The sequence below is a fragment of the Nesoenas mayeri genome (genome assembly GCF_963082525.1).
Source record: "Nesoenas mayeri genome assembly, chromosome: 6".
Lineage (NCBI taxonomy): Eukaryota > Metazoa > Chordata > Aves > Columbiformes > Columbidae > Nesoenas > Nesoenas mayeri.
Window position 1 is genome coordinate 30215602 of NC_137545.1, and position 27217 is coordinate 30242818.

Sequence of the window (27217 nt, forward strand, 5' to 3'; positions counted from 1 at the left end):
GCTTTCCTCTGATACTCTTCCAGCCCTGTCCCTGCTACACATCATACTGGAATTCTTTCTATTTTAACATTCACTGCCTCTAAATGCATTTCATAAAACTGCTCTTATTTTGGTTTTGTTTGTTCTAAGAGACCTTTGTGAGTCATGTGATAGGAGGCAAGGTTTAAGCAAACTCCTAAAGGGTAATGTCATCTTTAGATCATGCTCATTATAATTCATAAATACTTCTCCACTTGACAGCTCTTCGATCTTACGCTAGGTGTTTTTTTGAGAGCCCTTTTCAATTTTCCACATTGCTAATAGAGCCTGAGGCAAAGCTAAAAATCATTTGGGCTTCTTGAAAGGATCAATAATTTTTGTGCGCCATGCATTTTAGAATATATAGCATCACTGACACAAACGCTGTCCCAGCACTGATAAATATAACACATCAAATAATGTCAGAATTTTCCACATAACATTTAAATATATATATATATATATATATAAAAATCAATAACTACCTGCAGTCCCACATGCAAAGAAGAATGTTAAGTATATCAGAGGAAGGGGGGAAAAAAAAAAAAGAAAAAAGAAAAAAAAAAAAAAGAGGCTTAAAAATATAAGTTACCAAAAACTGATTGAATAAATTCTTTACCAGATACTGGTATCCTGGCTCACTTGAGAAACTATGTAGAGCTAGGAGGTCTAAAGGTTTCACTGTTTCACTGCTTTTAGGTTTATACCACTGTAAAAGCTGGTGGACAAAAGTTCATTCGGCTTTCCCTGTCACCCATCCAAGCAGTCAAGGATATCTGATCAAACGCTTAGACATGCTGTACTCAAACAGCTCAATAAATTATTCATTCAGCACCATGCAGAGCAAATTATATTTTAGGTGGACAGCATTTTTGCTCACAGTTCATTCACTTACAAGACAAGCAAGAGGCTGCAGTGAATGAAACGGAATTAAAGAATCACTAATATGGAACTGGATTTTTCTCAGTTTAAATCTTCTAAAGAAATTGCTTATGGAGCATGTTGAGGCTGACAAACTGAGCACTACTGTGCTGGTGTTGGTTTAATTCTTTCCAAGACCATGCTACTTCATTTAAGATATATTAAGATTAAGTCTCTAACAGACTGAATAGAGATGCCCATGTTCCTCAGAGAAAACAAGTGTTGAAGTAGCATTAATAGTCCACATAGCAAATGTAGTTTTACATAAAGAATTATTTCATGAAGGCAAATAACAGCACCAGAGTGTAAGGGAGGAAACAAACATAAAAAAGACAGGTTCTTCTGTTGTTTTGGTTTTTTTTTTTTCCCCCAAATATGCTCCATTCTTCACCTCTGTCCTCTCTACTACCATTTCCAATGTTATTGGGACTGCCTCATCAACTCCCAGTGCCTATGATTTGCAATCTTAATTTTCCTTCTCTGCTACTGTATTTTTGAGATTGAATATGAAACTGAGAATCAGCAGACTTGGTACTATTCTGCAAGCAAGCTCTCTGTGCAGGTACCAGAAAATAAATGAATGTCAAATGTTGATGCGCTAGTGTTTTGCATCCTCTCAGTTGATCTTGCCTGTAAAGCGTTGAATGGAACAGAGTGCATTCAGCTGTAATTTCATGTCTGACTTTTAGCACAATTAAAAAGAATTTCTCCAGCTAAAAATGCTTCACTGAATAAAGCTGTAATTGAACTATCTAAAACTGCTAAAAAGCCTTCCACAAAAATATTATTTTTGACAAAATTTTGCTTAGAAAGATCCTAAAAGTCTCCTATTTGAACAAAAAAAATATTTTAAAAAACTGAGTGCTATAGCTCATCCTGAATGGAAATATCAAAACATTCCACTCATTTAAAAATCGTCATTTTTTGTCCCTGTGTGGGGAGAAAGAATGAAAAAGGTGGAAATAAGAAATGAGAACTGTAAACCATATTCAGAGAACAAAGTATCATGGAGTATATTGGGTCCAGATCATTTGGATAAGGCTGAACCAGATGCTTAAATTAAGCCACCTCAATGTTAATACCTGCCCAAAATACATTTTTTCTTGTTAAGAGGTTGGGAAGCTCATTGGCCTTTTTACCCAACTTTTCTAACCTGCCATATGACCAGTGAGAGACCAATCCCTGCCCTGTTGGAGGTTTTCTGTATGCTAGGAGAGCTGTTCAGATTTCAGATCCAGCAGCATTCCACCACCTGGATGCACACTTCTGTGTTTCAGTGTGGGCAACCTGAGACTGAGAGGCTCTGGATGGCAGAAATGGAAGCTCCCCAGTGGAAGAGGGCCAAGCACCAAAGGTGGGAAACACACAGTTGCACTTCTTAGTTGGAAAAGTGGCATAACCGGAGTGATAGTGAGCCGTTCGCAAGGATGGAAGGACTGAGCAGTGACCCACTGCCTTCCATGCCAAATGATGCACATAGGTGGTGTTAACTGGAGGAATATGAGTTAAGACCCACTTAGCCCACAACTAATGATGATACTATTCTCCCTTCTTAAATAAAGTGTTATAACTCTTCATTAATCTGACTGACAGCTCCCCTTCTCCCTGTTGATTTAGATAAAATTTGCAAGGTAAGATATGAGATAACCTATGCCTCACACTTGAGTAGTTTTTTCAATCTGTGAAGGGAAATTGGCTCAGTTCACAACTGCAGAAGTCCAAGTAAACACATCTTCTATCCTGTAGCTTGCTTTCTACTGGCTGCATATTTCTTTTGCCTAAGCTGTTCCTTTGCAGTAAGCCTAAATTGTTGCTCCAAAGTTTTAGAAGACGTGCCATTAATAACTCCCACATTTATTCCTCACTTACTGTGCTCCCACCCTTTCATCAGATCAGCTTTCTTTCAGCATTGTTTCTGAGCTCATTATTCAACATTAGCTCAACTGAACTGCATTTACCATTCATTAGGTGTTTCTGAGCCAGAGGTGATCATATGATCCAATACTTCTTGGATTTCATTGTAGCTTGTTATGTGCTATGTTCCCATGGTTTAGTGGTATGTTTAAATTTGGCTTTGAATACCATCATTGGGAGCAATTTGTATGGATAGCACAAATTGCAAGATACGAAAGACAATGTAGAGCAGCAATAGGAATCTCTACAGCACCACCTGATCAAACCAGCATGCTAAAATGATGCTGACAAGTCCCCAGCCACTTTGGTGATACAAAGCTGAATCCACCATCAGATAAAAAGAGTTTGAGTCCACTGCTATTAGCAGGCTAAATGGCAGAGACTCCTAGCATGACGATATCCATTACAGAGACAGTAAAATAAATGTTACAGAATAGAGGAGGAAAAAATGTATCTCATTTTCCCAAGTTTTTGAATGGTACATTTCCATTTGAATTGAAATTTTGATTTTAATGTTAAAAAATGGAAACAGGTTTTGAAGTGAAAAAACAATGATCAAGGCTTTCCTTCCTGCTTCTCTTTTTCTCTTCCTCCAAATGGAGAGACTAATTTTCTTTCTAAAGTGCTCCAGCTCTAAGAAAATTACAAAGATAAGAAATGAAAAAGGGAAAGGAGGGAAAGCAAGGAAATAAAGGGAGTAGAAGATGAAACCTACCTGTTTGCTTCTTTGAACTAATAATAAAACTAAATGAGAAGCCTCCTTTTTATTAACAAATCAAAACTCATTTCTCAGTAACAAATCTTTTTATTCAAACTATCAAAACACTCATATAAGAATACTTTGAGACATGCTTAGACTATTTCTCCAGTGGGACTCCATATATTGCAGAAATAATTATTTCTCTGGAGCTTTTTCTCTGTATGCATTCCCTCTTTTAATGGCTTTTGGAGTCCATGTTCCTATGAAAGGGTAAAAGGGGATTTAAAATAGTGTCTTTCTTCAGTTATCTCTGCCTGAGATAGTTCTCAGAAAGGAGTCACCACAAATCTACATTTTATTTTCAAGCAACATTTAACATTCACATGTAAACTTCATCCTTCTCTTCAGTTTTCTACCAGGATATATACTGCTCTGAGAGCCATCATGCTATAGGTATCTTCAACTCCAGTCATGAAACCAGGATCTGTCTCTAAAGTAACATCTCCCAAACCTACAGCTCCACAGTTTATATTAACATTAGTTAGCTTCCTTCCCTCAGTCTCCAAGAGATACTAAAATATTAATCTGCATTTCATACTGAAAACAGGTTAAACAGTATACACAGACAAAAAAACCCAAAAAACCAAAAAACAAAAAAAAAAACCCCAAAAAACAAAACAAAACCCAAAAAAAAAAACAACAGAAAATCTGGTTTAATATTGATTGCCTGCTATAATTCAGACAACAAACCTTTGAGCTACTCTGTGATCCATGTTTGGACAGCTGACTTGCTAGAAAAAGTTTAGGAAATCCGGCCACCATGCTGTTCTTTGGTTTCCAGAAATGGAAGCAAAGACGACATCACTGGCCAAATGTCACACTTCTGATTCATTCCTGGCATGGTCAGTCTGCCAAGACACATAATATGGGACTGGAGATGAGAAGATGCAAGGTTGATTAGAAATGCTACAAAAAGCCATGTTTGAAAGATGACCTTAACAGGAAAGATTTATGACTAACTTTAGATACAAATTCAGAAGTATTTCCCAGTTCCTCCTGTGCTGGTATTTTTCTTGATGACACACATGCACACAAACAACTGGAGGAGATGCTACAATCAAAGTCAAAATAGTGCAAGTGTGCTTGTCTTATTGGCAGATGACAGTTTTGTGTAGCTCTCTGTAGAAAATGCAAGGTAATGAGATTAGGGATGAAAAATCAGATACTGTATAAACCCAGAAACGCAAGCAGAAAAATACTTGAGGGTGGCTGTGGATCATTTCACAACAAGAATGAGCAAAGTAAGCCCTGGGATAATTAGAACAAATATACATGTGGATGTGGCACAGGGAAGGGCTCTGGCACAGCACCTCCAGACTGCTCTTTCAGGGATCTTGTTTGTCCTTTGACAAACAGTGTGTCAATGTGTTGGTGTAGGCACCTGTGTGCTTATGAATATTCGTGTGAATCTACTTGTTTCATATTGTATTTTCACATCTGCTGTACTAACTACTTTCCTATCAAGCAGGAGGAATATTATGTGAACTTTTTAACATGATGGTTCAAATAACATCTGTCTGTTTGTTTTCCCTAATAGTTAACCTTAATTGTTATCTAGGCAACTGCATATTTGTAACTGTGCTTCACAATCAGAAATCTGATTTATATATTAATTTTTTTAAATACGCTAAATATTTTTTCTTACAATCAATTCCTCCAAAAAAAAAAAAAAAAACAACCCACACAATACCCACACAGAATATTTTATAAAAGAAACTAGTTACATCTAAAGAGAATAAAAAACCATGTCATCCTATCTAGTGAAAATTTTAATCTCAAATGCTTGTTTGTTGTCATTTCATTCTCCTCCCACTCCACTATAAAACAGAACATAAATTGGAATAAAAACAGTTTACAAAATAAAATAGGTTTTAAATCAGAGTATTGGAAGGTAAAATAACCATAAAAAATATTAATTCAATATATTGAATAATGTTATGTCAAAACATCCCTTGACAATTCTTATGTGGCTTGACTGAGGCAGCATTTTTGAGGGGGAAAAACATGACTGAAACACTGCCAAGCCACACTTCCTTACTTCTCAACAGTATGCAGGACGATCCAGCAGGATCTGAGGCATAAAGCAAGTTGGTAATTTGTTCAAGCCCACACAGAAAATCTCTTTGCGTCTTAATGATGTTGTCCAGCTGGCTTACTAGCTGCAGTATTTTAAAATACCTATTACTGCATAAGAGAACCATATAGTTTCCAGAGAGAGGACAAGTCTGTAGACAGTATAAATTTATGCCTCATATTTAACTGCAAAATCTTTTAAAACATTCTAATCCCATGAATCCAAAATTTAGTATCTAATTTTTCTTTTTTTTTCCCAGACGAGGTGGCAAATGCAACAAGTACCACAGAAAGGTTCAGGCTCTGCTTCATAAAGAGGCAGTGGAAGAGACATAAAGAAAGTCTCCAGAGAAGCACATTATATTGTTAGCTCTGCACAGGTTTTTAACTTTTTTTTTTTTTCTGAGCATGAGCATGCGCAAGTTACCACATCATCTATATCTATAAAACTATAATTATTTGTAGGTACATATTTGTATATAAATATGCACATGCATAATGAGTATTATATTACCTGTACATGTTTATATGCATATACGCACATATCTGTGTGAAAATATAAAAGCACCTAGAGGAAAAGGGAATTAACTTTGAATACCAGGTTCTACAAGATTTTGGACCACATGTTTTAGAAGAAAGTACTTTCCAGAGCCAAGTAATCAATGGATATAGTAGAGAGGTTCTAGATTGAAGTAGATAAAGCAGACCGCTGCCTCTGAGGTGCTCATTCAGCCTGAGCATAAGCAAACCTGATCTGCAGTTTCCAATAAAATTATATCTTTTTCTTCTTTGAACAGGGGCTATGTCTCTTTGTTTAGAAGGTGACTTTCCTGAAATTGTGAGTATTACTGTTTTTTTCATTATTATTATATCAAAAGATCTTCAGTTTCACCCTTCTCTTTCTGCTTTATTTAGACTTTCACCATAAACATTTCACATCTTATCAACCACCTCTAATAAAAGATAGTCAGGATTCTATCTATCAGCATGACATGGAGTGGTTGAGACTGTATTTAATCTTCAGGAAGAAGCAGAAAGATCTGGACACAGGTTGGACAGTGGAAAGCCAGGAGAGTCTACGGCTGTAAGCCTGAAGGACACAGAGGACAGCAACACTGCACTTAAAGGTGATGAGAATTAGATCGTGGGAGGAAAAGCAGCTCACTGTTTGGTTTCTTTGACTTTGAGGCACAAATTAGTCACTGAATCAGAGAACTGAACAGAATAAGTGACAGGAGGAGAGGGGAGGGGAAAAAAACAAAAACAAACAAACAAACACAAACAAACAAGCAAAAAGTCAGTACTTGTAGTGTGACTGAACAAAAGCTGAAAGCCAGTGAGAGAACCAACCAAACAATGGAGACAAAAATCAGAGGACATGTCCTGCATGAATGTGCTTCTGGATGAAATCTTTCTTCTTTCCAGAAACAGCAGCAAGCTCTTGAGCAGAGGTCTTAGAAGGTATAAGGATAACTAATGATATCCCTTTCTAGGCAACTTCTTTGCTATTCTTAAAATGGGACGTAATCAGTACAAAGAGCCTACCCCTCACACCACAGCAAAACTTATATGAATGAATTGCATCGTAAACAGGGAGAGTTTAACCATGGCAGATTTCTTTAGCTCATCAAAATGTCTTTTTCTTGGTATTGCTAAGCATCAGGGGCTTACTAGTCATCATTAAATGAGAAATAAAAGTCACAAATTAGAGAAATTCTTAGAAAAGATTACACACAAGAGTAAAATTCCTAATGATTCAACTTCAAAAAAATTATGTCTGATTAAACAGAATATTGAAACTACTCAATCTTAGAAAATTATTCCTTCCCCAAAACAAAAGAATAGAATGAAAGCAATAATAAAATATAAAAATGGAAGTGAATTGATTTCATTAGCAAAACATTTGATTCTGCCACCTCTTATTTTAGTAACTATAAAGAAATGTATTTCTGGAAAAGCAACAACATCTGAAATATCGTGGTCTGTACAAAGAACTGAAGTTATGCACACATACAACTTTTCTGTTAAAATGTTTTATATAGGTAAATGCACACAAATGTCAGTTAAAAGATCCAGACATACCTGTTCAAGATCAAATTTCAAGTGTTCTGTTTACTATAGGAAATTATGAACTGAAGAGTCACCAGAATTCAGGATTCATATTTTGAGGATTTTGTATGTCACCATCAGGTCTGAACATTTTCTAATTTCAAGGTAGAGGAGCTCTACCAAGATTGTCCAAGTCACAGAAGGCAAGGCCAGGGACTGGGAGAATGAAGAACTGCCCCACTGTAGCAGAAGATCAGGTTCCATTTAAGGAACCTGAAGGTACAGAAATCCATAGGACCTGATGAGATGCATCTACTCTGTCATATTTGAGAAGCTGTGGCAGTCCAGTGAAGTTCCCACTGACTGAAAAAGTGGAAACAGAAGTCCCATTTTCAAAGATGGTAAAATGGAAGACCCAGGGAACTACAGGCCAGTCAGTTTCACTTCTGTGCTTGGCAAGATCATGGAGCAGATTCTCCTGGAAATTATGCTAAGGAACATGGAAAATAAGGAGGTGACTTGTGACAGCCAACATGGCTTCACTAAGGGCAAATCATGCCTGACAAATTTGGTGGCCTTCTACAACAGAGTTACGGCTTGAGTGAAGAAGCGAAGGGAGACTGACATTGTCTACCTGGACTTGTGTAAAGAAGTTGACACTGTCCCATACAGCATCCTTGTCTCTAAATTGGAGAGACATGGATTTGATAGACAGACCACTCGGTGGATACAGAATAAGCTAGATGGTCACACTCAAAAAGTTATGGTCAATGGCTCAATGTCCAAGCAGTTTGCTGATGACACCTGCGTGGTGCAGTTAACACACTGGAAGGAAGGGATGCCATCCAGAGAGAACTTAACAGGCTTAAGAGGTGGATCTGTGTGAACTTCATGAAGTTCAACAAGGCCTTCTGCAAGGTCCTGCACATGGGTCAGGGCTGGCCAGAGAATGGATTGAGAGCAGCTCTGAAGAGAAAGAATTGGGGGTGTTGGTTGATGAGCTAGCAGTGAGGATTTGCCCCCCCCCCAGAAAGCCAACTTTATGCTGTGCTGCATCGAAAGAAGCATGGCCAGCAGGTTGAGGGAGGTGATTCTGCCCCTGTACTCTGCTCTGGTCAGACCTCACCTGGAGTACTGTGTTCAGCTCTGGGGCCCACAACCAACATAAGGACATGGGCCTGTTGAAGCAAGTCCAGAGGAAGGTCACAAAGATGGTCAGAGGGCTGGAGCACCTCTCCTATGAGGACAGGCTGAGAGAATTGGGGTTTTGAGAAAGCTGCAGGGAGACATTACAGTATCCTTCTAGGGGACCTACAAGAAAACTGGAAAGGGACTTTAAGGTCCACTTCCAACCCATAACATTCTATAATTTCATAGGTATTAATACTTCTCTTCCAGTTGAACAATTCTGACCTCTTGATACTGTTTACTGGAATGTTTGACTTCAGTGAGCACACATAGCACTCAGTTCATCCTGTTTACCATTGTTTAAACGTGCTATCACTTTCTAAATTATATGATAAGAATCAAATCCTCTGGACTCAACTGAAACCTGTTTACACTGTAAAACCTAACTTCAATAGTCCTAATGAGATTCTGTAACCATTTGCTTTTCAAACTACAAAGGCAGATATTTAAATGTTAAATAAACAGAGCATCAGGAACAGAAACAATGTGACCTGAAAAATTAAGATGATTTCCCTAAAGATTCTTAGAAACAGCACTAGAAGCACTTTCTTACTTGCTCTTTCATCTGAACTGACCAAAAACCTTAGAAAACTATTCAGCCATATCTATAAGAAATCCATTTGAGACAAATCCTTTACTGATCTGTAAAATACCAGTGCTTTTCTGTGTTCAGAAAGGTCTTTTCTATTACCCTACTTACAGACACTTCATTCTACCAACATTTCAATATTTGAGTGACTCAGCTTTTGTTCTAGCTGAAATAATACCACAACAACTAAGTAGCTTGATATTGCAGACTGCCAGATCTCAGGTCTTTGACAAAGTTGCTATAATTGAAATTGCTCTAGCCAGAAAAACAAATAAAGAACAAAGCTGGGAAATAGCAGCAAGGAAGAGCAGCCATTTCTGACTTGTTATCAGGAGGGAGAAGACTGAAAACAGTAGTTAGTGCATATGGGAAGGTCCAAACTCATGAAGGATATGGTCCTATTTCCCATTCTTTCCTGTTTGCGTCTCAACCTGTTCCATCAGCAGTCAGCAATTTTCCAAGGCTCCAGCGGAGATAAAACAGACATCACTTATTCTGAATTCCCCCTGAAGCTATTTTTAATGAAATCTTCCCTTACTCCAGGGAAGCCGAATCAAAAAAGCAACCCATCAAATTACTGACTTAACGTAGGCAGATTCACTCTAAGCCTTGTTCATTTGCCTAGCTGAGGACTGTTTCACTTTGTTTTGATCTTCTTGGTCACTTCAGTGAATGGAGTGAGGCTGTGTGTTATGTGCTGTTTATTCATAATACTTACACGAAGTATGAGCATAAGATTTTTTTGCTAGTATATGTAAGAATATTACAGGAAGCAGATTTTAATCACTCTGACAAAACTCTTAGGGAGTGCAATAATCACATGATTGCATTTGGCTTTAAACACACTAGTAGTAGCCTCAGACTTCCTCTTTGGTACTCTAATTTGTACAAGAATAGCCTCAATGAAATAGATGGACTTATTGATTAACGTAGCGCTTTGAAATATCATCAATGACTCTCACCTCCTTTTACATATTTATGCTCAAAAGTAGTTTATGGACATGTGAAGGAGGAAGGTTTTTCCATCACCAGTACTTCCTAGTTGAAAAATAACCTACAGGTATATGTGTATATATATATATAGTGGATATCTAAGAAGAACTAAACTTTGCTACCTTTAATATCAATTTAGTGAGTTTCCTATTTCGTAGTTAAGGGCTATTCCAAAAAAACCTTTTCATTCCTTGAGGGTTGAATGATTGGTTTACTAGGCCCAGACTAGAACAGTCCAGCTGTTCTCAAACTAGCTATATCCTCAGAGCCATCAAGGACTGCCACCAACCAGTGGCATACTCACAAATATGCTGAAAAAGTAGAAAATGCATTTGCATTCATATGTAGTCTTCAGAGCAGAGATTTCACTGTTATCATCACTGGCATGAAGAGATCCTCCCAGCAGGACGAAGACCTTGTGCTTCACACTCACTAACACAGAAAACCCATTCATATCCTGAAGAAGTCTAAATCAATTACCCTTCTCTGTGAATCTCGTGGAAGAGAAGAACAGGCACTTCCAGCTGTGAACTGTTTTTCTCCCTGCCTGAGCACTGAATTAAGTGCCTGTCTTGGAATTTACAAAGCTTAGCTTGAACATGACTTTATAGATTTGCTCTAAATTTCCTCTAAGCTAAGATTATAGTTTCCCTTAACGTAAAAATAAAAGGGAATAACCCTTCTCTTGTGTAGTTCCTTTGGCTATCTCAGGACAGTATTTTCTAGTCATATTTAATTGGAAGTCACCATGGAGAACCAATACAATCACAATGGTTTAGAGACTCCATTACTTGTTGATGCAGTCAGTACTTTTAAAAGAAGTGTGCTAACAGCATTATTACTTACATTAAGTTAGTGCCTACCATAAGGGCCACTTCCTCTAACCCCTGTTGTTAGATTTAAGTCTGTATACACTAGAAGAGATTAACATTTAGCCCTAATGAGATAAACCAGGTAAACTCAAGCTCAAAGCAATTAAGCACATCACCTAATGATGCCCAGGAAAACTTCCAAAAAGTCAAGCATCAAATCTAATCCTTTCAAATTTTACGATGATGCCTCACCCCTGACATCCACAGTTTCATTCTAATACTTAGAAGTTTTATGTTAATTTTCATACACTACATTTTTCAGTGCAACAGAAAAACAGATAATTGCACTTGTAATTGTGGTGTTCCCCTGTAAAGTCTGCCAGGTGTTAGAATTCTGACCCCAGTGCCTGTGTTAATTAGATGAAGTTACAAAAAAACAGGCACTATAAAGCAGACACTACTAAGGTTGCAGGGGGGAGGTTCGACAGGGTAGGAGGAAAATCTGTTCTGCTACAGCTCTAACTAACTGTCTGATTGTAATCAGAGAAAGGCTGTCACATCAGAACTTCCTTATTTAATTCACACAATCCATTCATGTCCAGACCCAATGACAGAATTGGTGGGGTTTGGATCAAGCCTGTCACAGCAAGTGAAATAACATGTATTTGCTGTGAAATGAGATGAGTCATAAAGGTTGATACCTCCTTCCACAAGCTAAAGTGGAAAATGACTCCTGATTTAGTGAGCAGATCTTTTTTCTATCTATTCTGCTGAGGTCTCAAGAAAGTAGGCCACCTCTTTCTATTGGCTGACCTTGCCCAACAAAGCCAACCACCACTCCTGAGCAAATGTACAGATGAAACGCACATCTCCATTGCTTGTCTGAAAAGCACTTTGGGCTTTTGCAAACACTCACTGATGAATGTGGTTGTGTAAAGGAGATTGTAATCCAGACTCATAATGATGCAGTAAATAGACTGTTTCGATTCATGTGTAGCCTCGCTGGAGAAGGCTCCAGGGAACTGTACCAGTTACCAGATGCAGGTTTTAAAAAGAAAAGAGTTTATAATTTGCCAACACATCTAATGTTATAGTTAAAATGTCTAATGTTAGTGACTTTAGGGAAGCTTGGAACTCAGGAATGACTGACAATACTAGTTTTCAGCCTGATTCAGTTCATTCTTTCCTCCCCATAATACCTGGTTCCAACATATATGTTTTATGTGAATGGCAGAGCCAAACTCTTCAATTATTTGATGGCTTTCCTAGAGCACAGAAACCATACAGCAGCTCTCCACTGGGAAACTGAGGAAGAAAACAAAATAAACAACTCAATATACTTCTTCTGAGTCGAGGGGATAGGGATGGGAAAAACTGTAGGATTTAATTTTAAATGTATGTGTGCAGACTTTCATACACTGTAATGAGCAACCTCATGTACCTAGTGTTACTAACAAAAAGTGAATTATATGTTTTCCAGGCTGGAAAACAAGTTTTCATCTGTCCACTAAGGAGCATCATTAATGTGAGCTCATACCTGCCTGGAAGACAGACCACCAGTCAGCACTTCAGAGCATTTAAATGTTTTCTGTAATGCTTGTAAAACCTTATCACAATGTAATTCTATGTGTTATAGTGGCTAGTATTCATCTTGACTCAAAAGAATAAGACCCAGAAAACAGAACAACTGTTGGCTAAAAAACACAAAGAAGAATGCAAAAGAGTGTGCACCTTCAACTTATTATATTGTCAATAAGTTTGATACAAGGTTGGCATAGAATATGACAAAAGACCAGGTCAATGAACTCTCATATGACGTACTCAAAAGCATCAGCAACCAGAGGGAAAATGAATAGTTCTTCCTACTGACAGGTACAAACATCTTATATTGCATACATTGCCAGACATATTTTAAGGAGAACAAACTTCACAGAAGAATGATAACAAGGATTTACACACTGGATGAAATTACTACTGAGGAAAAGATGACCTGAAATTCAAGTAGGAGTCATTCCCTTTGTTTTCAGGAAGTTTAGATCAGGTCCTATATGAACTGAATCTGCACAAGAATTCAGTGAGTAACCACCCAAGAATAATGAGAATTAACATTACATGTGTGGCAGAATGCAAACTCCCCTCTCTCCCCCTCCCTCCTTCAGTATGGAAGGAGTAGGCATATCTCCCCCTCTCTCTGCTACATGAGGCTAACAGCTTCTTTTGTTTGGCCCCAGAGCACCCTGGCCAGGGCCATTAGGGGAAGGGAGTGCCGAGGCGCCACCGAGCCGCTGGGTGCCTGTGGCCAGTGTGGGGGATGTCTGGAGGCTTCAGGGGCACCCACAGCCAGTGTGGGGGTGCAGAGAAGCTTCTAGAATGCCTACAGTCAGATCTGATCAGCCAGTATAAAAACAGGATTCTCGACGAGACTCCGCCCATTGTCGCAGGTCTCTCGGAGCACAAGCAAGATGCTGCCATCAAGAGCCCCCCCCGGATGGAGACTCCGCTTGCCAGGCCACCATGGGTGTGAGTAAAACTTGTCACAGGATTGCGAGCATATTTATATTTTCCGTGCATATTTGCACGTGTAACTTTCCGTGCTCAATATGAACACGTGTAAAATTAATCCTTGCATAATTGCGGGTGTATTTTCCTTCGGTGCACATTTGCACGTGTAACTTTCCATGCACATTTGCACGCGTAACTTTCCGTGCTTAATACAAGCACGTGTACTTTCCGTGCACATTTGCACGCGTAACTTTCCGTGCACAATACAAGCACGTGTACTTTCCGTGCACATTTGCATGCGTAACTTTCCGTGCTCAATACGAGCAAGTGTATAAATTATTTCCTTGCACAATCACGAGTGTATTTTCCTCCCGTGCTTCCACATAAGCACATGTAATATTCCGTGCACATTTGCATGTGTAAGTAAATTAACCCTCGCAGGATTGCGAGTGTATTATAAATTTACCCTCGCACAATCGCAAGTGTACACTTTCCGTACTCACTACGAGTATGTGTATCTTTTAAAATAATCCCACACCATGTTTAGGCAAGTGTGTACTTCTCAGGGATGGCTCCAGCATTGTTTTGGGTGAAGCCATGTGCATGCACTCTGTGGACCGCCTGTTGTATTAGTTGCTGCCCCTTAATAATTTTCCTCAACTGATATCCGAACCTGTATTTAAGTCACTTTTGGAGTGCTAAAACCTTGTTTCTCACCGGTTTAATAAAAGTTGTTTTGGACCCTGTTGTCCCTTAAACTAACCTCGGGGTGCCTTCGTGACAACATGTAAGGTAAGTTCTGAACTCAAGAAACAGAGCTGAAAAAAATAAATTTTGTAATCTATAAATATTTTAATGCTGCAAGATATATCTGATTGGAAAAGAAAAAGAAAGTTTGATTGACTTCAAACAAAGTCTCTGTAAAAAATGTCATAGCTGTTTAATCTTGCTAGGTCTTGAAGGACGTTCTTCCTCTAAAATTAAAATGTGAACTATTTTGATACAAAATTTAAAAATAATAAAACAACACAAACGAACCCCTCTGAATTTTTCATGGCAGGTAATAAGAAATCCAATGACACTGTTCTTTCTGTATAAGGCTTCTATTCTCTCTCTGTCTGCTGCTCTCTTTTGTGTCCACAGGAGCAGCTGCACCAAGGGTAGGGCAGCCTACAGGTGAAGTGCCACCTAGAAGCCAACCCATCCAAGCTAATATTCTATTTTTTAAGAGACTTTCTAGATAGCTTTAGACAAAACACTTCAGCTCATCTGAAGCACCAGCCTCTGCAGAGGTGCCGATGCTTCCCGTCCTGCTGACGTGACTGTCCAGGAACAGATGGGCAGATGTCCACCAGGATTGTCCAAGTATGCAGCATCCTGCATGCTCCAGAGCATGTGCTCTGATAGGAGAGGTTCACTGTGGGAGTCTTCACAGACAGGTATAGACCATGGGAAGACCATGAACCTTTACAGCTACTTAAAAGCCACTATCATTACTCATAGAGGTAGTTTTCCTAGAATTATTTAGAATAGCAAGTGCACTATGCATGCTCCCAAGGCCAGCTTTAGAGGACCACATCCTGTGAACAGAAGCTCCCTCTCCACTTTGCTTGCTATTTCTGTTGGGTTTGACTTGCCAGCTGTATTGTGGATAATGAGTGCTCCCTAGCTCATTCTCCTGTGGGGCAGGCATTTCTCATAATCTATTAAATATTTAGACTTTCATATAGCAAGTAATGCTGTTCACTTGTTTGACTTAAATTATACCCCACTGGCAAATCAAATTAGAGAAGATTTGAGTAAATCTACCTTTTAAAACAAAAGCTGATTTTTCTCCATGTTCAGCCATTTGTGGGATTAACTTTTTAATGGGTTCTTACGTGCACAGTGTTTTTGTTTTCATGGATACTAGAGGAGGATAAATTATTAATCGGGGGAAAAAATCTTCAGTGTGTGTGCATTTTCATAGCATTTTTAGTCCCTTTTGTCCTATTCATAAATCATTCCTCATTACTAAAAATGAATATATTACTCCTAACAGTTCACTGATGACTCACTTGGACCATTAATTCAGACCTCCTCATTTAACGCAGTAGGAAGCTGCCACTAGTAATGGCAAACTAGGAGAAGATCCTTTGTGACCTCCACTCTTCCACTACAGAGAACAGACTCCATCTCCTGCTCCTTATGCATAATTTTATAGGCACACCAGATATTGTCCAGTAAAAAACAAAACAAAACAAAACATGTAATTTCCCCTCCTGCTCCAGTGATAAATTTGTATGGAGACAAGGAAGAAAATGGCCTTATTAATGCTCAGTAGGTTGTTTTTATAACCTAGAAAGAGGACAGAGAGAAATGGCTCATAGCATCTACATCAGAAGTGGAGGCAATTTAGGCCCAAACATATAGAGGCATCACTGAACTAATACGGGAACGACTGCAACTATGTCACTAGTGACATAGATCACAAGGTATTTGTTTATGTTCCTGGACTGCTGAGAAGCTGTCATCAGTGAAAACCCATTGTCATTGAGGAACAATGCCTCACCATTTAGAGCAGAAGTAAAAGGAACTTGCCAATTCTTATCCAGGCAGTACAGCATTTATCAACTCCTTATTGCCCAGCTGGGAACAAAGAGAGGATTCTACCTATTTGAAAATTATTATTATTATTTACTGCTATATTGGCAACACAGTGCACTGAACAGTTTTAGAAGAAAAATTTATGCTCCAGAATTCCTAAGGGCCAATACTCAATCCTTCTCAATACACACAATAAAACAGGGAATGAAAAAGCATTTATTTCCTTTCCAGTCCAATTCCTACTGTGCCACAAGGGTTAGTATTGAATACTATTCTGTTTCATACATTGGAGCTCTGTGCTAAACTGTAATTACCAGTGTCAAAAGAAAAGGGTTCCCTAGAATGATACCATAGTTATTCTTTGCAGTTTCCACTGCTGCAGGTGTTGCTGAACATCTTTTGAGTATTTCTGGGTACCAGAAAGAGAGGAGTGCAGAATGTCCTACTGTAACCCTATGCTCTTTTATCCTATAAAGATCAGAGAGATCCCAGTTTGGAAAAGAGTGCATTAACACCAGACACTGAAAACATTTTGTAATCTAGAATGGCATGAATGAGCAATTACAAAGTTAGCATTTCCTTGTTGCTCTTATGAATCCACATAGCAGTGATGGTCATTAAGAATAACCCTTAACTTCACATTCAGAGTCATGTTGTCCAGCTTGGAAACAGTACTGGCATATTATAAACTAATCACTGGTGTAACATGTCTGATGTTGACTATGACAGGAGGGAGTCATAGAGACTCTGACCAGCAAACCTTGATCACCTACATCCAGCTCATTGATAAACCAGCCTCTATGGTCAGGAACCTGAACTTCCCTTGCCCAATACAAGCACATCAACACAATCGTGGAGCTGAAATAACCTCCACATTTCAAATCATGGTGACGTCGATGAATGTTACTTTAAATTTAGTCACTTATGTAATAACCATTCGTGACAAAGCAGAAATTATTGAGCTGCTGTTATCCAAAGCCAGTTTCAACTAGACTCAAACAGAGAAAAATCTACTATATTTACTTAAAAACCCATCTGCACCCTCATTCACTAGAAACCTCCTTCTACCTGCAACATCACACAGGGATCGGAGTTCAAGCCTGACTCCTCTCTCCGATTTGGTACCTGCATAGGATGAGGACAAATGTTACACTGCTATGCTGTCACTGATACAGAAGGAGACCAAGGTACACTTTTGCCATGCGAATAATTTCTTTACGTTTCTTTCTAATACTAAAACCTTCTTAACCAGGGAACAGTCTCCATACATATGCATGTGCGAGTACATATACATATATACACACACTAAAAGTAGAACAAGCATGTCCCTCCCAAAATTATTTCCACAGACAACCTCTGTCATGGAAGAAAAACTTTTTTATCACAGATGTCCACCAATTCATCACATCCTGTTGCCCTGTCTGTAGGACAATTCTGATATTTGGAGTTGTTCAGTGCCTATGCAAGTTGAGCCCTCCGGGGCTGCACTAGAGACTGAGAAGTTGAACCCTGGTGAGGTCTCCATTATGGTAGAGGAACACTGGATAAAATAAAAGCTACCATTACCTAGGTGAACACTTTGTCTCTCTGAGCTCTGTATCTTATTTTCAGTTAATATGCTACAACTGTACATTCAAGGAAAAAAAAAAAAAATCAAATCTGCAGACTTTTAATTCACAGGTTACAGAACACGATAATAGTTGAACCAACCAGTATGCTAATATTCATTTAGTATTGTAAATAGGTAGGTTCATACAACTTCCACTGCTTCATACAGAACCTTTGTTGATATTGTCTAGAGCACAAACTCCGGTAGGAAATGGACGAAGTTATCAAAGTTCCAGCAAATATTTGTAAGAATGTAGAAAAACAGCTAGTATTATGTAGAGGCAAAACATAGCCAGGAGGATGGGGTTTCCTCTCTTAGAATACAGAACAGGTAAGATCCTTCATGATATTTACAAATGGCTTAATGCTCTTGTTTTAACCAAGTTACTTTATTTTTTTAATACCTTCTAAAATCTAATCTTTTCTGTGTATCTATTTCGAAGAGCAGCTACATCATCATACAACGAACATCCAAATTTTTTTAACTGCTTAACAGAGAAGATAATGAAAAATAAATAAATCAATGTTTTGGCATCTCTTTTTTTCCTTTAGATTCTATATTGCATCGTTTTCATCATTTAAAACATCATCAGTTGCACTGATCCAGTGAACAGATGGCATTATCAGCCCACAAGAATCTACACAAGGCAATTAGAAAACTCAGAGACAAGATTAATACAAAGAAATTAATTATCAATTATATCAGTCCAGCACTGTGTACAAAAAAAAATTTGTGTTTTCCTCTGACTCCACAGGGACGTGCTAATAGGTCTGCTGATGCTTTCCACTTTGCCAAGTGATGCATTCAAAGCCTCCAAGAATTGCCTGCAATTTTAAACCTTTATTACATGAGGCCTATACTGTTCTCTTCCCCTCTTTCTTGATTTGAATAGAGGGAGTTTAGTTAAGACTGAAAAAAAAACAGTCCATGTCTCTTAAAGACACTTTACCAATAGCGGAAATAAAATGTTCATGTAGATCTCCCTTTTGTTTTCTCTTCCACATCCTTCCTTTCTGCATAGATGCAGAAGAGATGTGTCCAGTGAGAACTACATCCTATGAACAGGATGCAAAGAGGCCCTTGTGTCAGCAAGACAGCTGAAGTCTGAAAAAGTGACTGCTACAGGACCAGAATATCATTCCCCTAATCCTGAGGGTAGAAGAACACAGCAGAGTCCTTTATTAAAAATAAATAAAGGGATAAAAAGGCAGTGCAGGTTACCTGGTGCCCTGTATAGACAACTCACACCCTTGAATACTTGGTAGGACGCTAGAGTCTGGAAGGTGAAGGGAAAGCAGACACGTGTAGGGATCTTCTCATGTGTCATGCTAGCAGATATACCTGCAGTTCTGTGTTTCTCCCATTATCATTTCTCTGGGAGCAGATAGGGTAAGAGTAATTCAAGTTCACTAAGTGATATATAAAACCTGTCACATCTATAGAAAATGCATTTTTAGGACTAAAAATAAATAAATGCCATCCCACACTCTCACTGCCTTTGGATTCTTATCCATTTCAGTAGTCAGCTATCCAAACTTCACTTACTTCAAATAGCAGCAGAGAAAGGGGAGGGAGGGGAAAAGGAGACGAGGAGTAATCCAAGGATTTAGAAATTATTATATATAGCAGGGAAAATATGAATATGATCACACCATATGGGACCAACTCAATTGACCTCAAAGGACTTCCTTTAGATACTTAAACGCATATCATATTGAGAAACTATCTCCAGCCTTGCTGATGATACACTGCCTCACTTTCCTATTTGTAGAAGTATGATTATAGTGATTAAAAAACATTCACCAGTTCTATACTCAGTGACACTCTGGCAGAAGCCTGGACTTGCCATGTGCCAGGAGAGCTTCACAAGAGTGTTGTTCTACCCAGAATCACCATATTTTCCACTTGAAGTCTATACTTCATACAAAGGTACCAAGCACATATGAAAACAATTTGTTCTTGCTGTTAATTTATATTAAACATCCTGCTGCATTCTTATGCTATTAAGAGCAAAGAAAGAAAAAAAAAAAATGACCAAGCAGACAATATATTTGATACTGCAGTGATAATAACCCTGAAGAGATTCCTGTGGGCTGGCAATGCCATCTGCCTTGTGGATGTAGAATCCAAAAATCATTGTAGTCCATGGAAAGACTGTTCTTTGTCTTTAGGACTGGTTCAGAGTCAATAAGTGCTGGTGGAGTCAAACTGATTGAATGCTAGATGATGAAAGACATGCAAGACAAGCAGTGATCAGCAGTGGATCCCTTGGACTTTGCCATGGCAGGAATCCTTCTCTCAAGAAATCTTGTTATTATGTAATCATGTCTTCATTTTTCTATCTGAAGGGATGAAAAAGCTAACATTTGGATGTTTTTCTTCCTGCATGGAACTACAAGGAGGAAAGCATGCCTGAATACTAGTTCTTTTGTCAAGAATATTTAAGTATTGGAGTCAGAGGAAAAGCCATAAATATGTCTGAAGCACTGTACTCAGCCTGCAAGAAAATGAGCTGCAGGCTGAAATCAGATGATCAATATTCTACCTATTTCAGCAGATCTCTTCAAAACTTAGTATTTCTGACCACACCGGTAGAAAGGTCACTGTTTAACAGACCTCTTGCTTTTACCACTGTTGAACTGACAGGTCTCATTCGTGTTGTTACAATTCCCAAATACTTCTGCTGATCATGATTGCCTGAAGTATTCAGAGTCAAATTTTGTCCTGTAAGTTTTCACTTACACTTGTTTGATTCCTGCATAGTTATCATTAATTTAGCTCACTGTAAAGGAAGACTAAAATCACAGTAAACACCTTTGTTGTCTAGAAAATAAAACGTCTCCTTGTCCAAGCAATTGTATGTTTTAATCAAATGCTGAAAGATCATTTTTTTACTATTTCAAAATAAATAGAAATACAGATACACAATACCTGCATTTTAACTGAATAGGCTTAATAAGACAGTCTCCTGTAAGGCCACATCTAAATCTACTGCACAGCAGTGGACCATACATTGACCGTATATTTCCACTGATTCTACAACACATTGAAATTCTGCAGCTTCAGCTGACAGCTATGACCAGGTTTAAGTGAAAGGTTTGAAAGTCTCATGATGTGTAAAATAATAGAAAAAAAGTTTAAGATACATGACACCAAACCAGGTGTAAAGCGACTAACCAGGAACACTTCGGTGATTCTTTTCTGCAGCTGCAGACTGGCCCTGAGCTGCTATGTCAAAGGGGTTGGGAAAAACTTAAGTTCATTTCTCATGTTTTCACTCTTTATCCCTCTCTCCAACTTTAAAAAGGAAAAAGAAACTGAAGAAAATTGCTTTCAGCAACTGGAAATCTAGACCTCCCAAAGCTCCTAAGGTTTCCATATCACAGAATAAAGCTGCTAAAAGGCAACTAATTTGTTATACAGCAGGCAAGGCTTTGTGTCTCCTTGTTTACCTGATGAACGTAGAAGTTTCAGTTTGCCCAGATATCTGTATGCAATCCATTTCCAATGTTATGTACATGGCTATTTATTCATTTTCTAGTAATTAGTGTCCTAGGGAGAAATTCTACTGCTACTCCAGTTACCTAATAAAATAACTTACTGCAAAAAGCAAAGTGGGAGGAATTTCTTATAATAGTATTTGGAAATTTTGATCTTTCTAATGATGTCTACTGACCCCTAGCCTGTAGCTGAGTTTCAAAGCAGTTTCTTTATGAATTCTTCATTTAATTAAAAACTATTAAACTATTACCAAAGAGGAAATTAGAATCAAATATCTTAGTTGTGGCGACCATTTTGACTTAGGATTTTTACTTCACGGAAACCGAATAAATGTAAGGAGACTGATTTTAAGAGTTCCTAATTTAGAAACAAGGGGGGAAAAAATCAGATTAATGCCTTGCTAGATATTCAGAAGAAAACTAATTAAGTTGCACTCTTCCTCCTAGAAGCATATTCAATTTGCACAGTAAATACTGTCCCAAGTTCTCTTCTTGTGTGCAAAACCCATCAGAAACAAGCCTGTTGAAGCCATTGTAAATATACCAGCACAAGCACCAGAAGGCAATTTCTTTGGCCAAACTGTTCAAATTGGGGAAGGCACAGAGCAATGGTTTTACATTTGCACCTTAGCTTTCAAATAAAAGAACCTCAGCTCCTGACAGTGGCTTGCACTGAAGGTCCTAACTTGGGGAATTTGGTGACTTCTTTTGGAAAGTTTACTGGGTACCTGGGAACTCAGTAAACCTTAAAAGCAATAGCACTTTCATGTAACTATTTAAATATAGTTTAGGACTTATAGGCACATAACATTTAGTATTTTTGCCCATATTTAAGCTTTCTTAGCCCAAAACCAAGGAAGGAAACACAGCTTCCCTGAGCTCCAGCATACAAAGATGATTTAAGAAGGTGATGAATTTTCATGCTAGATGCAATTATTGAGGTCCGTGTATGCACACAGGTATCTTCACATGTGCAGCTAACAAGGTTTCTAGGGAACTTGTAGCTATTACACATTCACAGGCTCCTTCGCTCAGCTCCTTGGAAAGCACTTACAGCTGATTCCATGCTAATTCATTGCTCGATGAATAAGTAAAATCTGTACAGTATAATAAAACCATTGATCATTATGCTTTAAAAAGATTGACTCCTAAATATTTAGGAAGCAGTGTGTATTCAACGGAAATGTTTATTGGCACTGGGAAATTAAACTGTCACCCGTGAAATAGTAAAACTCATTAATGCAGAGTTTCTTTTTAAGTGTTAGGAATTAACTTTATGACTGCATCAGTAATGGCAAGCCTCAGCCTTAAATCGCCTGCCATTTAGTATTCGTGAACATTATTAAAACATATTAACCGTAATTTAATTGACTGAAAATTAAAAGAGGAAAAAAAAAAGGAGAAAAGATGAAAGTTCCCGCCTTCAGCGCGGTGGCTCATTTGGCAGCAATTAGCGGGGGTGGGGGCAGCGCTGGCCGTGCGCCCCAGCCAGGCAGGGACGGGGCAGCCGCCGCGCGCCGCCGGCGGGGCAACAGCGCCCTCTAGCGTCCGCCGCGCCCCTGCCGGGCCCCCGCCCGCCCAGCGCTGCCCGACGGGCCGCGTCCGCGGGGAGGCCGCGCACGGCGGGGCTCCGCTCCCTGTGCTATCCGCCTCCCCCTCACCTATCCGGGCTGTCCTGGCGTGCAGCAGGTCATGGAGCATCTCCGTTCTCCCAGGCCTACCAGAGCCAGAGGTCCCCGGCTGCAACGAGCTCGCCGAAGCTCCCGTAGAGCCCGCCGCGGCACTGCAAAACCCAGCGGCGAGGGAGGCTCTTGCCTGAAGGGGCAGACCCGCTGGCACCGCCCTTCGGGCCAGGAGCGATAGGTGGGAAACTTACTGGGGGCTATCTCCCGAAGAAGAAGGAGGGAACAGCTATTTCCCACACGGGATGCTGCGGGGTGCGAGGACGGCGAGCACGTCCCAAGACCCAGCCGCGCCCGTGAAAACCGACGGCACCCGTTGGACAGAGAGACGAACCCGGGTGCCACCAGCGCCGCTCCTCCAGGCTGGAGCGAGGCTGCCCCTACAAAATCCTGGCACCCGGACTCATGCGGGAAGGACCGAGCCCTTCCAGCCGGGCAGACAGAGGCTCACAGCTTCGGCCCCGTCCCAGCCGGCGGCGGGCAGCGGCGGCACGGCGAGCAGCAGCGACACTGGCCGCAAAAAAATGCGGCCAGCGGAAGGACAGAAAACCGTGAGGGAAAACCAGCGAGCGGCTCGTTGCAGGCTCCAGCGGTTCCCGTTCACTTCCACGTCCACACCGCAGGACGGTGGCGAGCAATCCCTCCATCTGGCCGCAACTTCGCATTTCTAAGATCCATTAGCACACCGGAGCCGGGCTAACTTTCTTAGAGGTCATGTTGTAATAACCCCCTTTTCGGGGAGTTTCTCTCTCCCCCATCCCCCCATCTCTTCCTACCCCTTCCCGCCCCAATCAACTCCTTGCGCTCCCTCTACTCACAATTTGTTGCAGTTAATCCCAGGTGCAAAAAACTGAAAAGCAGCAGAGTGAAGCCCCAGAAGGCCCGGGAATCCATGTTCAGCCCCGAAGGGGGAAGCCAGCCGCCTGCCTCTCTCCCCTGGTCCCAATCTCCGAGCGCCTCTCAGCCTCTGTGCGCTCCCTCTTCCTCCGCTCATTTACTCCATCAGCATCCAGGTACTTCGGGTGAAGGGGGAGGCGGCCAAGGAACCCTCCTCCGCGACCCTTGGAGGAGCCGCTCCGAGCTCCGGCGGCAGCGCCCGAGCCCAGCCCGCTCCCCCAGCTGCTGCCTCGGAAATTCACCTCCCGAGCTGCGGCTGGGAAGCAGCAGCCGGGCGCTGGGCACCTCCTTATAGGCGAGAGCCGCGCTGCACTCCACCTCCTCCCAGCCCCCTGGAAGTCACTCCTCCTCGCCTTCCAGGGAGGATCCTTATTGCAATCTTCACGCGTTGTTGATAAGCATCAGAGTCATGGAGTAAATCAGGTGCCTGGAGGGGAAAAGAAAAGATTTTTTTCTTTTTTCCGTTCCCCCTCCTTTGGTACTGCTGTGGCTGGAAGATTTTAAAGGGCCCCCAGCTCAGATGCTTGTTTGCTTATAAATATCTATGTTTTATATATAGATATATATACATCAAATACATACTTATAAATATTTATGTTAAATATACATACATAAAAACTGCATGTATGTCCCCGTTCCCAGGGCTCAGTCTCACCCCTAGGGAACGCGGATGGAGCCTCGGGCGGGGCTGGTGCTTCATCCGCTCTCCTTTCGCGGCTGATACAGAGTCCCACTGCCTAGACCACCCGGAAGGCGAGCGGAGGTGGTCCCGGGGGTCCCAGGAGAGCCGCGGGGAGCTCTCGTTAGTGCCCCCTGCCCGAAGAGGAAGATGGCCCTTGGGGCTGCCGACCGGACCAGCCCCGCACCCAAAGGCTGCAAACCGCTCCCGGCTGGGGAAGGTAATGCTTGACAAAATCGAATTTCATAATTGATTGATTACCCGACTGTTCAGCAGCTGAACAGGTCGAGGTTACCTTCCAAAGAGGGGTACGGGAAAGCAGAGTTTAAAAAGCATCTTGCCTTCCCCTCGCGGGCTGTGTGCAGGCAGCGGGAGCGCGCCCTGAGCTGGCACCCTGCGCCGTGCCCAGCCGCCTGCCTGCACACACGGGAGGCAAACGTCCTTCCAGGAACTCCAGCTTAATCACTGCTGAGGTCTAACCTTGTTGCTTTGCTGTGGCGTCACCCCACATCAGTAGAGTGCTGCATCAAAGTCAGATCAAAATTACATTAGTGATTCTGCTATAATCTGCACAGAGAGTATGTTTGGACCATTAAAGTCCTTGTGGGGTGAAGTCCCTGGTCCTCAGCCATAATCCCTCACAATAGCAAGGAATAATCAGAAGAAACAGACTGTTCGCCAAAACCATCCTGACTTGTCAATGGAAAGTGGAGGTTTAAAATGCTGTAAGCCTCAATTAAAAAGTAAAGAGGGTGAAGGAAAGACATTGTGCTTAGCTATTGGGTGCTATATCAAAAAGAGCTGTCAGGGGACATCTTAGCTTTAAAGAAGCCGTCAGCTTGGAAAGCAAAAGTCCACGTTTAAAAAATGACTTAAGTATTTCACCTTCTGTTGTTACAAGTGACACAGGTGGCACAAGGTTAAATAGGAAGGATAGCTGCCTAGCACTGAGGCTGTAAGTCAGAGTCAATAAAGGATTTAGCCAGACAAAACCAAGACTTAGGAGGAACTTAAAAGCCTAATGAACTGTCTAACTCTTCAATTTTTGGCTTTAAATACGTCTCCACACACCAATGTTTCATTTTTGCTCACACAAAGACTTGACCCAGTTGCTCTGTGCTTCACTTATGCCTGAGCCCAGTGAGATTTCAGAAACTAATGGTGGGAGTCAGTCCAAGACTGACATATGTACATGAGTTGTCTGCTGTCCCTTCCAAAGGCCCCTGAAGAAGCTGTTCAGCTAATCATCCAGGAGATGTTTGTGTAAAGGCACAGACTCTATCTTCTCTGAGCAGGGCCATTTTGGAAGGAAGTGAGCTTTGATCATTTCCCTCAGTGGAAGGGGAGAGAGGGGTTCACCTTCATGTTTTCTGATCCCAGTCAGAAACATCTTCTCCATATGCTGTACAGATTGTATAAAAGACTCTGGCCAAGAAACTAAGAAACATATTGCTTTGCTGCATTAGGCCAGGAGGTTGGAGTATTGAGAAAATTATGTTATTAACTTGACTTTTTCAGGTGAGTAATCAAGCTTTAGAAGTGTTAGCAGGGCTTCCAGAGCCGTCACTAGAGTAAAGCTAAGCAGTAGAATATATCAGAAAGTCTTTGACACAATCACAATTTTGCAACCATGTATTCTGAATTTACAAGAGGAATTCAGAAGAAGGAGATTAAGTACATGGTTTGTTGGGGTTTTTTTTCATGCTTTCCTTTTACGAAATAATTAAAATTAAATGGACTGTGTTTCAAATATTTACAGTGTCTCTTTAAACTATCTGGCACAATGGCACACTTTTTAACTGACTCACTGAACTAATTAGTGGCTTGTTTATAGGGAAACAGATGTGGAAATGAGCTATGTAGACTAATTAAAAGCCATCAATAAATATGAACCCAATCCTGCAATGCATTCCAGTGGTCACCAATATGGATCTAACTGCAGGATTTTGACCCTGGTTACACCACTGGTATTCAAGTGACACTTGTGAGGTGCTGGTTTCCCGCAGGCACACCTTTTCTGTAAGCAACTTTGCATCACAAATGCCAGGCAGGTTCCTTAAGATTTGTGAATGTTTGGGTGCAGGAGCACTATAACTGAGAAGTTATGACTGGAGTGGAGGGCTACGCAGCTGTTCTTTGCAGGAAATTATGTAAATAATGTCATGTTTAAGGGCTTTTTGCCAGCAAGATTTTTATTAGAGTAAATTTATTAATCACTATTAAAGCTGTTCAGACAAAAAGTGTGGCTCATCCTCAGCCACAGATCTGGGTACCGTGGGTTTTGGGAAAACCCAGTTGTTCATTTAGTTTTAGTGTGTCTGGACTCTGTTCAAAATGGCTGCAACGGTTGCCACTTGAAAGCATTGCAAGCCTTGGCAATGAGTGAAGGTTTCATTATGCATACAGTGGTTACTCCTTTCTAATTCAGTGATAACACCTTTGTAA

General features: G+C 40.4%; 1 protein-coding gene across 1 annotated transcript in view; it reads right to left on the reverse strand.

Annotated features, from left to right (window-relative positions):
- The window catches only part of CNTNAP5 (contactin associated protein family member 5), a gene marked incomplete at its 5' end in the record, with an annotated part of 271482 nt that extends 247392 nt beyond the window's left edge, over window positions 1-24090 (reverse strand). The window contains one exon of the mRNA XM_080346433.1: window positions 24015-24090. Coding sequence (XP_080202559.1) covers window positions 24015-24090 — 76 coding nt within the window. The remainder of the gene's footprint in view (window positions 1-24014) is intronic.
- Between the last annotated feature and the right edge of the window lie 3127 nt (window positions 24091-27217).